The sequence below is a fragment of the Eptatretus burgeri genome, chromosome 9, assembly GCF_056783735.1.
Source record: "Eptatretus burgeri isolate ZD-2024b chromosome 9, Ebu_testis_v1, whole genome shotgun sequence".
In the NCBI taxonomy this organism is placed as follows: Eukaryota; Metazoa; Chordata; class Myxini; order Myxiniformes; family Myxinidae; genus Eptatretus; species Eptatretus burgeri.
In genome coordinates, this window is record NC_140969.1 from 61546391 (window position 1) to 61557694 (window position 11304).

The 11304-nt window shown below is 40.5% G+C and overlaps 1 protein-coding gene across 6 annotated transcripts in view; it reads right to left on the bottom strand.

The window, feature by feature from the left end:
• The window catches only part of LOC147020195 (sodium- and chloride-dependent creatine transporter 1-like), a 119131-nt gene extending 110008 nt beyond the window's left edge, over window positions 1-9123 (bottom strand). For 2 of the 6 annotated variants that reach the window (XM_085895325.1, XM_085895323.1), the window contains exon 1: window positions 8713-9123. In XM_085895325.1, the coding sequence (XP_085751451.1) occupies window positions 8713-8980 (268 nt within the window). In that variant the 5' untranslated portion in view covers window positions 8981-9123. Of the gene's footprint in view, window positions 1-1510; window positions 1815-8712 lie in introns of those variants that run through there. The other 4 variants (XM_085895320.1, XM_085895319.1, XM_085895318.1 and 1 more) reach the window with 3 other exon arrangements.
• Between the last annotated feature and the right edge of the window lie 2181 nt (window positions 9124-11304).

The window sequence follows — 11304 nt, forward strand, 5'->3', positions numbered from 1 at the left end:
ACTGCTGGACAGGATGAGTTGAAGAATGGTGGTTGTATATTCATGGGGTTCCCAGGAAGATTTTAGGTGATTTAAAAGAATCGTAATCCCGAGAGTTCAGGATTTGGGAAGACCCAAATTCTCTCCATGTGAATGTGTATCTTATCATGCCTGATGGGAGTGGGGTCAGTGAACATGACCAAGTAGTACACCTTGGTTATGACCTCGGCCCCTACTTATACCCCAAACAGCCTCCCCATATGTACCCATTTTGTACATCATTTCTGTAACTCCCTAAAAGCACTCATAAGTCCCTGGAAGCCTCGCAGGCCATATAACAATACTCATATGCGACCATATACAAGTTGCATACGCTTCTACATGATGCATATACATTGCAAGTCCACCTACAATTCCATTCCTGCCATGTACATGGCCTGACCCGTGGCCTCCAGCAATGCGTTCAAACACATTTTCCCATCCACAGTGGATAAATGAAAAGTTTAAGCACTGTATACTCATAGCTCTGGGAAGTTCAGGCTCGGATAAAAACACTAATTCCCTCTATATGCTCCACTCCCAGTGGGAGGGGTATTACTACACGTCATAGTAAAATTCACTAATTCTAATGACTAATTCGTCATAGTAAAAAGACATCATATAAGTGGGGGTGGGGGGTGGGGGGGTATTAATGGATGGGTTCTTTAATAATGCTCCACAAATACAGTTTCTCCTGCATTAGCATTGCTGTCTAAACTCCAATAACATTCCCCTTTTACCCCAGTGTTTATGTGAAACCCCTGGCTTTCCCCCAGGCTTTGTCTGCATGATACACAGATTAACTGTGATTACGTAAATGATTGAATGTATGGTATGTATCGATTGAAGGCGTTGCCTTTTTTGTAGAGAGTTGAGGCTCCTGGAAGAGCTAGTACACTTAACAGAACACTTATAAATGGAAACTCCTAGCTCGAACAGCACGCACTATGCAATCATATGAGAGTCGCGTTTTAGGAATGTAGTGAATCATGTTCACCCAGCCTACCTCTCTATTGATTCGCCTTGTGAATACGAATGCACTAAAGTATGTCAAGGGATAGAATATTCATGTGTTACATATGTGCCACGTTACAGATATACCTCATGACTTGGTTAAGCTACAAAACGACCACACACCAGAGCTCATTGCCAGAGACAAGTCTGCTTTCGTGATCCCCCAACAAGGTATTGTGCCCAAATTCAGGACATAGCAAAACTTTCGAAGACATTAAATCCGCAACACATGTGTAAACCACACAGTAAAAATAGAGCATCCGTGTGTATCTATTTTAGAGCGTGTTCTGCACCTAACTGTATATAGCTACTTGCAAACGACAGCTGCCTGCAAACTGCAAACGACAGTTGTGTTCATTTCTGGGACGCACGTGCAAAAAATTGTGGAAGACTTGTGAAAGCAAATCAGAGCGTCCCGAGTGTTTACCGGTCGTTTTCATCGGTCCGATAGGATGGTGCGGAGGTATAGCGTACTTACCTTTGAGCTTTCTCTGGTCTGGGTTGGATTCCCAAGCCACTGGAACTTTGCTGGCAGGCTGTTATATCAATGAGTATGCCATTTGAAGGGTCTTTTAAGCTGGCTATCCTATCTGCTATAATTCACTTAAGGACATTGAAGGTTCCAATGTACCTTTCAAATAGAGTAACACATCGTGTGATGCTGTCCTGAGAAAATTTGAAATGAATGCTTTTGACTACTGCCAAGAAGAGCATTGGCAAACCACTCAATATTTTCTCTGGATTTGTAATCATCCTGGTCTCGATTTCAGAAATGTGGACATATTAATATTTTCCATATACACTCCCCCCCCCCTTCCCAATCCTCCCCTTCACCTTTGTCTCTTCCACGATTTGTTTTGACTTTTATTTCTGAAAAAGAATCATTTCTTGGTAATATATAAATTGGGTATCACCTTCTACCATGGTGCCTAAGGTAGGAACTGGCACTTGTTTAAAACTATCCAATTTGTAGTGGAAAAAAAGAAAGAATTGGAAGTGGGGGTTGGGGGTCAATTGATATTTTTAAATTTTCATTATCCTTTGGCTGTGTCCACTAAAATTTACTGAACTTTGTATTTGTATAATAAGTCAACACAACTGCAATTTGGTTCATTAATTCCAATAATGACGTCACAATAACATCATATACACTCAGAAGTTGTGTTATTACATGTTTTCCCATGTTGTCCTGTATGCTATTGGTGGTTCAGTTGGATTTCATGGTAAGTTGTCATTGTTGAATGCCAGATGGTGAAGCAATATTTGGCCAAAGACTGAAATCTTTGTTACTTGCCTTTGTCTGATGTTATCATTTAGTAAGTCAGCCAAACAGTAAAGAGGGGTCAAGTGAGGTTTTTTATAGCATTGCATTTCATCGCAGTTTGGCACCTCTGAACTTTTATCAACTTATAAGGCCTTTATCCACAGCTTGAAGGAAATTTGACTGCTCTCCCCTCTTTTCATCGCTCTTTTTTTTTGAAAGAATACTGTAAATAACACAGAGTCCTCTTTTTGAGCCTTTTTGGGCTGAAATATTTTTTTGTACCTGGGGCCACCAACAAAATCTTAATCCACCTCTGGATTGGCTATGTGGTCAGCCCAAGGGAGGTGATGGATGATGGTGCGATGAAGAAGTTCAAGAGACTGAACGTCTTCCAGTGGGTGACTACGAACATAGATAGTGGGTTATTGTGATGATTATTATGCGGCGACAAATTGAGACTTAATATTTTCTGGAATGCAACACTCTGCAGTAAGTTGAAATTCATGGAAATGTACAAGAATGTTGAGCGACGTGTTATCCTGCAAGTAGTTTCTGAAAAGTTCCTCCCTAAGACTTAGCTAATTGCAAAAATACGGGCACAGTAAAACCGCCTACAGTACTTTATTTGGATGGCAAATGGCCAAAACCACCATTCTAACATATTAAATGATATATGCAAGTGAAACAACAATACGAGTTCTCTTGCAAGGAGCTTCAATGCAGGAGGAGGCCATTGGGCCCATCAGGCCTGCACGATGGTTGCCAACCTATGGCTATTTGTCCATGCTCTATCCTTTTTAAATGCTCAGCATCAAGCAACGAATCAACACAGACCATTTTTATCTTGCCAAAACGAAGTTTTTGCAAGATATGTCAGTCAGCTTGTATGTTTTTTTTTTTTTTTTGTCTGTAATCACGTATAAAAAATTCTGCAGAGCACAGTTATCATCGGAAATTTTTGTAACTTCGCATATCAGAGGCAGATAGAGGTCCCTTTCAGTGCACAAAATTTTGAATGTCAAGGTCAAAGGTCAAGGTCACTTTGTCGCAAATCAGGGGGAGTCGACGAAACCCTTATTTTTTGAGTAATTTTGATCGGATCGTCTTCAAACTTCATGGGAATATAGTTCATGGTCTGGCGCTCAGCTGATTAATTTTTGTTGGCGATTGGCCTTGACCTTCATGGTTAGCGCCTCAGGTCAAACATATTTGACCCCAAGGTCAAATTTTCAAGTTTTAGGAACCATATCGTGTAGTACCTCAAATTGAACACCTTGATGAGTGCTTTCTAGATATGTCAAGCTTGAGACATTATGACGTCATTTGGTGACGTTATGAGGCAAACGCATATTTTTCATGGTTACTCTGTAGAACGATTCTCATCGGAATCTCTCGTAGGCAGATATTCCTCAAGGAGTTGCTCCTGGTGGATAGCAGCTCTGTTCACCTCAGTGTGACCTTAAAGAAGTCACACGTGGTCACCTTTTGGCAAGATACGGGTCACCCTGCGGGTGACATTGGTTTATTAAAGTCTTTGGTTTGACTCTGCTGGGGTCGAATTCAAACGGTCAACCTCCCACAGACTCAGCGCGGATGCTATAACTATTATGCTCCTGAATCTGGCGGAAATAATGACGTCGTTGTTGTATATTCAAGTTTGATTTGTAAAACAAGTTTCTTTAACATATCTTGCCAAGCTGTAGGTCTCACCATTAATACCTCCACCACGGAAGGTGGAAGGGGGTTATGTTTTCATCCCTGTCTGCCTGTTTTTACCTCTGCCACCGAAGGTGAAGGAGGTTATGTTTATGTACAGGATATCTCAAAAAGTTGCGGATGGATCCGGATGAAATTGTGTGGGCAGGTTGGGTGTGTGACAAGGACAAAACGATTAGATTTTGGTGAAGATCCGGATCTAGATCCGGATCTGATAATTATTTTTAAGTGATTCTTCACCATCGAGAGATAGAGCTTAACCGATATACAGCACAATATCCACAATAGTTGTGGACGGATTTGGACGAAAAACTTGATGGACAAGTTGGATGTGTCATACAGAGGAATTGATTCGATTTTGGTGAAGATCAAAATCCAGATCTGCATACGAGAGTTATTTAATTTTCAAGTGATTCTTCACCATTGAGAGATAGGGCCAAAAACGATACAGTACTATATAGCATGATATTTCAAAAATGTATTGGGCTCCGATATGTTCTCGTGGATCAGGCATTACGTGGCGGAGGGTATTCGCTCTACCGAGTGCCCTTCTAGTTTTGTCTTTGCTTGCCTGTTTGTGTGCAGGATATCTCAAAAAGTTGTTGATGGATTCGGATGGAATTTTGTGGACGGGTTGGGTGTGTGAAAAGGACGAAATGATTCGGTTTTGGTGAACATCCAGTTCCGGATCCGGCTTCTAGAATTTTTAAAATGATTCTTCACCATTGAGAGATGGGGCCAAAAATGATAGAAAGCATGATCTCCCAAAAAGTTGTGCACGGATTCGGATGAAACTTGGTGGACACATTGGGTGTGTGACACCGTACAATTTATTCAATTTTGGTGAAGATCCGAATCCGGATACGGATACGGATACGAGAGTTATTTAATTTTTCAAGTGATTCTTCACCATTGAGAGATAGCACCAAAAATTATATATAGCATGATATTTGAAAAATGCATTGGGCCGGATATGTTCTTATGGATCGGGCATTGAGTGACGGAGATATGCGCTCTACCGAGTGCCCTTCTAGGTTTTGAAGTGATTGTTGACCATTGAGAGGTGGGGCTAAAAACGATATGAAGCAATGAATCTCAAAAATTTTCTGGGCGTCATATGTTCTACTGGATCAAGCATTGTGTAAGCCTGGTGTTGGCTTCATGGTTAAGGGGCTTGGCTTAAGATCCTAGGGTCTTGGAGTTAAAGCTTCTGTTGGGCTGTTGAATTAAAAACAGGAAGGGTTGATTAAGCCTGTCATCTTTCAGAGGTTTGCAAAATGAGGACTCGTGTTGTGCAAGTTGCGCAGGCAAACAAGTGACTCCAATTAGAGTGGAAAGAGTAATTTATGGGGATATAATATCTGGAATGTGTCGATAAGTTCAGTGACCTTGGTGATATGATTAGTGCAGGTGGTGGTGTGGAGGCAGCAGTGAATGCAAGAATTAGAAGTGGCTGGAGGAAGTTTAGGGAGTTGTTACCCCTATTGACATCAAGGGGGACCTCTCTCCGATTAAAGGGAAAACTTTATGCAGCTTGCGTTCGAAGCATGATGTTGTATGGCAGCGAAACATGGGTGATCAAAAAGGAGGATGAACAGAGGTGTGATCGAAAGAAAATTAGAATGGTGAGGTGGATGTGTGATGTGACACTGAAAGATAGGAAACCAAATGTGGAATTAAGAGATAGGTTAAGTCGAGAAAGCATTAGTGAGGTTATGCAGAGGGGTAGGTTGAGATGGTTCGGACACGTGGAAAGGACGTGGGCGAGTAGTTGTGTGAAGAGGTGTATAAATATGAATATGAATGGAAGGAGAGTTAGAGGCCGTCTGAGGAAAACATGGGATGTGTTGCTGAAAGATGATCTTCGAGTTAAAGGTCAAACAAGAGGGCTAGCAAGGGATCGTGCCGCCTGGAAAGCAGCTCTTAGGTGAACCACGGCTTACACGTGGGTCATTCCGTGCCAACTCACCTCGTCAGATTTTGCTGAACAATTCTTAAATGTAGATCTATATGGCTCTACCCACCATGCAAAATATTAGCTTTCAATTCCTCATAGTTTAAAAGAAATATCTATCTCTGGAGACCTTTGAAATTTGGCCCTAAAAATGCCAAATGTGAAAAACGCATTTTTTTCCAACTTCAGTGGCTTATAATTTTATAATGGACTCCTCTAGAAAGCTAATATTTAAAATATTTACCAATTGGCATCCAAATGTTTCAATTATGCCATCGGATAGCCTCTAGGATGCATATTTCTCACTCTATAGGAAGCTAAAAATGGCTTTTTGGCCAAAACGACCTAAAATAAGGTGAAACTATAGGAGCCCTCCTGAAAATATGGAACAACTTAGAATTTTTTCCTCATAACACAGTGATTATAGGGTCATTATCTATCCATAGATACATTTTTGCTGGGATAATACAGTTAGGTGATGAATTATAAAAGTTTTACCATAAGCCCTTGCCTCCGAGGGCTCTAAAATGGACCAATTTTGTCCCCTGGTTTGACCATGTGGCTAGGGGTTTAGGATCTTCATTTTTTTTTTCTAAAGATTGCCTCATATAAGATGTGTCTACTGACCGAATAATTTTATCTAACGCCCATGGCTTCATATTAAAATAAATTTTTATTTACATGCACGTTTTTTAAAATAATTATTCACTTTTTTAATATTCAGAAGTTTATAAATCTTAAATGGAACTATCCAGGAAAGGGTTACTGCAGAATTTTTTAAACTCGTATACAAAATTTCAGATTGTGGCATCAGAATGTCTCTAGAAAGCACATACTCCTAGTTTTAGGAAGCCAAATATGGCAATTTGGCCCACTTGGTACAAAACAAGGCGAACTTGCAGGGGTGCGCATGAGGCTAAATTATGCTTCTTATTAGAAATTAGTGATAAGGATGTTATTTATTCATAAATACATGTTAATTATTACTTTCGTAAGTGATTGCAAATTAGAAATTAGAATAAATTTGATAAGTTGAGTAGCAGCTTTTTTATTTACAGATATACAGAGACAATGAATATTAGTAATTTTTATACCTTAGAAAACTCTTTAATGACCTTTCATCTTTTATGACATTCATTATCATGATTATCTCGCACTCAGAGGGACAGAATTTTACATCTTAGAAAACAGGTCTTGAACATGCTTAAAGTCATGCTGTGACCGTTGGTACTGACGTCCACCAGATTTTATGTCAGGGGCTTCAACCACACAAAGAATGTCGAGTAATGGCACCCAGTTTGGCCCCAAAATATGTTTGTTTTCTTCTCTGAAACTGCACCCACAATTTCGATGATACTTGATCCCAACGTTTATCACCCGTGATGTATCAAGGTTTGTTTATGGCATAAAAAAAACATCCATCGGTATTTACTTTCTTCTCCATTACATATTTTGTGGGTCATCCATGTTTACAAGTGGTTCCCTGGTTATCTTACCTAGTTGCTACCAGGTGAGCATCTAGGGATATTGCCCCTATGTTTTTGCCTCTGCCACCGAAGGTGAAGGAGGTTATGTTTTCACCCCTTTCTGTCTGTTTGTCTGTGTACAGGAAAAGTTGTGGATGGATCCAGATGAAATTTGGTGTCGGTGTGTGACAGGGATGAACTGATTAGATATTGGTGAAGATCCGGATCTGATAATTTTTTAACTGATTCTTCACCATTGAGAGATATGGCTAAACTAATATATAGCACGGTATCTCAAAAAGTTGTGGACGGATTCGGACAAAACTTGGTGGACAATTTGGGTGTGTGACCACGATGAATTGATTAGATTGTGATGAAGATCCAGATCCGTATCTGAATACTGGAATTTTTTTTAGTGATTCTTCACCATTGAGAGATAGGGCCCAAAAACGATATATATATATATCACGATATCTCAAAAATGTATTGGGCCAGATATGTTCCCGTGGATCAGACATGACGGGATGGAGGTATCTGCTCTACCGAGTGCCCTTCTAGTTTTTAAATAGGTTCCAAAGGATTATCCCTTTTAACAAAGCACAAATGCTCAAAGAAAATAAACAAACTATTGATGGAATTAATTATATCAATAATACCTCACTCGAACATATCTGCTCCATTGAGGGCAATTATATAATGACCGTTTGACAAGGCAAGCTCCTTACAGGGTTCCATTGTTTCTTTGCAACCCAGCTGGACGAACGAGCCAAGTTAGAGATCTGTGGACTTGGCACTTTGAGCATGCTCATGACAGAGTGCACACATTGTTTGAGAGTTCAAAACCAGTTTGAAAAGATATCAGTGGAAACTTTGTGAACACATGTCTTAAAGGTTACCTGGAGTGGTATACAGTGCACTCGCTCGTATGTATCATGTGATATTAAATTAAATCCTTCGTTCTTGCAATCCTTCATTTGGTTACGATACCTAGTATTTCACAATCAGTATTACCAGTGCAGGATATTGATAGACCTTACCATGATATTGCGTGATGTATCGATTTAGATTTTTCTCTCGAGCCAAGAAAAAGTCAATTTGATGGATTGAATGCCAAGCCTTCAATTCGACCCCCATGAACGCAATTTTGTCGACGTACCTCATTTTGGTGCAAAGTCCAGCTCTGGTGGTTCTCACTTTTAAATTGTTGCAAGTTAATGATGAGTAAAAAAAAACTAAAGTTAAGTGTAAAAAAATTGAAGTTTCAAGCACGAATCTCATACCTCCTCCGTTTTTGTAGCACAGGTAAGGAAAGCGCCACACGTTGCCGAGACCCACAGCAAAGCCCACACAACACATGATGAAGTCCAGCTGACGGTTCCAGGTCTCCCTCTCTGGGGCCTGTTGGTCCTTCTCTTCGGCCCACTCGAGTGGGAATCTCTGAGAGCAATGACCCGACATGGGCAGCTTGTCGTCCACATGGGCACAGCAAGAGACCGCTTCGGACTTCCCGCATTGCTCACACTTAAAATTCTTCATGACGATATTCATGGAGAGTCAGAAACAGTCAACGAAGCACTTGAAAGACAGCTTGAAGTAGTGCATGAGCGACACAAGGACACAACTGATCTTTCAGGCTTCGTGCTTCGAATTTGCCTCGTACGAGCTTTAAAGACCTCGTTGGCTGAGACCCTGCCCCAAACGGATGGTATCCTCCTCCCACTTGAATCACACCCAGGGCTTCCGATAGGCACCCGCGGAGCCCTCAGCTGCAGGGCCCACCCACAAAGAGGGGCTTTCCACATCAGCTTGCATCTTCAAAAGCATCTTGAAAGTCCAGTTTTGCAACGTAGATATTTCCATTATTATAAGCCTTGCATTCCCACCGGCTGCCAACAATCGCTTCACTGATGGGAACAAATGAAGAGACTTTATGTTGCACTTCACAAACATTTTGCACATCTATCTGTAAATCTCAAAAAGGATGAAAAATACATGAGAAACGGACCTTTCATAGCACAATTTTGTTTTCGTCGTGGAGGTTGTTATTGTTGTTGTATCCATTCGAAGGTGGTGGGAGGTTTCATAAATTTCTTAATATAATTATCCTGATTATAATTCATGGGCCGGTGCTTGGGTGTTTGTTTGTGGGTTTGTTTGTTTGTTTGTGGGTTTGTTTGTTTGTTTGTGGGTTTCTTTGTTCCCTCTGCCATTGAAGGTGAAGGAGGTGATGTTTTCACATCCTTTCTATCTGTTTGTTTGTTTGTGTATAGGATATCTCAAAAAGGGTGTAGACGAATCCGGATGAAATTTTGTGGATAGGTTGGGCGTGTGACAAGGCCGAATTGATTAGATTTTGATGAATATCCGTATCCGGATCCGACTACTTGAAATTTTAAAGTGATTCTTCACCATTGAGAGATCTGGCTAAAAATTATATTTTGCATGATATCTCAAAAAGTTGTGGATTTTTCCGGACGAAACATGGTGGACACGTTCGGTGTGTGACATGGAAGAATCGTTTCAATTTTGGTGAAGATCCGAATCTGGATCCGATATTTATCTCTGCCACCGAAGGTGAAGGAGGTTATTTTTTTTTACCCCTTTCTGTCTGTTTGTTTGTTACTTGCAAAATCAAAGATTTTTCAAGTATATTGATTGGTCGATTTTGTTATTCTGTCTGTCTGTCTGTTTGTGTGTTTGTCACCTGCAGGTCACAATTTTAAACCGAACTTCACGAAACTTCACCAAATGGTAGAGTGTCTCAAAAGGAAGAAGCCTGTTGTTTTTGAGGTCAAAAGTTCAAAATGTCAACGTAGAGCAAAGGTCAACAACGAAGATGAGATTTCTAAAATCCTCAATTTTCATCCGATTGACTTGAAATTTGAAGAGTATTTATATATCAGGTCACTGAATTCAACCAGCTAATTATTTTTGAGGTCCACTTGGACCAAAAGGTCAACATAGGCCCAAGGTCAACAACTAAGGTGGTATTTCTAAAAACCTCAATTTTCAGCCGATTCACTTGAAATTTAAAGGAGTTGCATATTTGGTCATTGAACTCAACCACCAATTATTTTTGAGGTCAAATTTGTTTTATGGATTTTGCAAGTGTCATGCTCTGCACAACATCTTCTTCTTGTTTGTTTGTTTGTTTGTTTGTGTGCAGGATATCTCAAAAAGTTATGGATGGATCCGGATGAATTTTGTGGAAAGGCTGGGTGTGTGACAGAGTTACTGCAGAATTTGGGTGTGTGACACGGAGTTACTGTGGAGTTACTGCAGAACTGATTAGATTTTGGTGAAGATCCGGATTCGGATCTGACGAAGATAAATTTTAAAAGTGATTCTTCACCATTGAGAGATAGGGCTAATCTAATATACTAGTGTGTGGCCGTATGTGCGTGCATGTACGTACCAAAAAAAAAAAATTTAAGAAAAAAATAAAAGATGAAGAATTGTGACGTCAATCGTGATGTCATAACACCGTGTCCTGTCATTGGTTTGGTAAATAAATGGCCATAACTTGGGAAGCACTTGTCCAATTAATATAAAACCTTGAAAAGGCACATCCACGGGTCCCCGGCAATATTCCTGGCAAGTTTCAGTCAGATCGGACCGGAGGTCGTCGAGAAACGGCGGTCGCACACACACACACACACACACACACACACACACACACACACACACACACACACACACACACACACACACACACACACACACACACACACACACACACACACACACACTGCTGGAATTATAGACAGATATCACGATATCTCAAAAAGTTGTGGACGGATTTGGATGTAACTTGGTGGACAGGTTGGGTGTGTGACCATGCCGAATTGATTTGATTTAGGTGAAGATTTGAA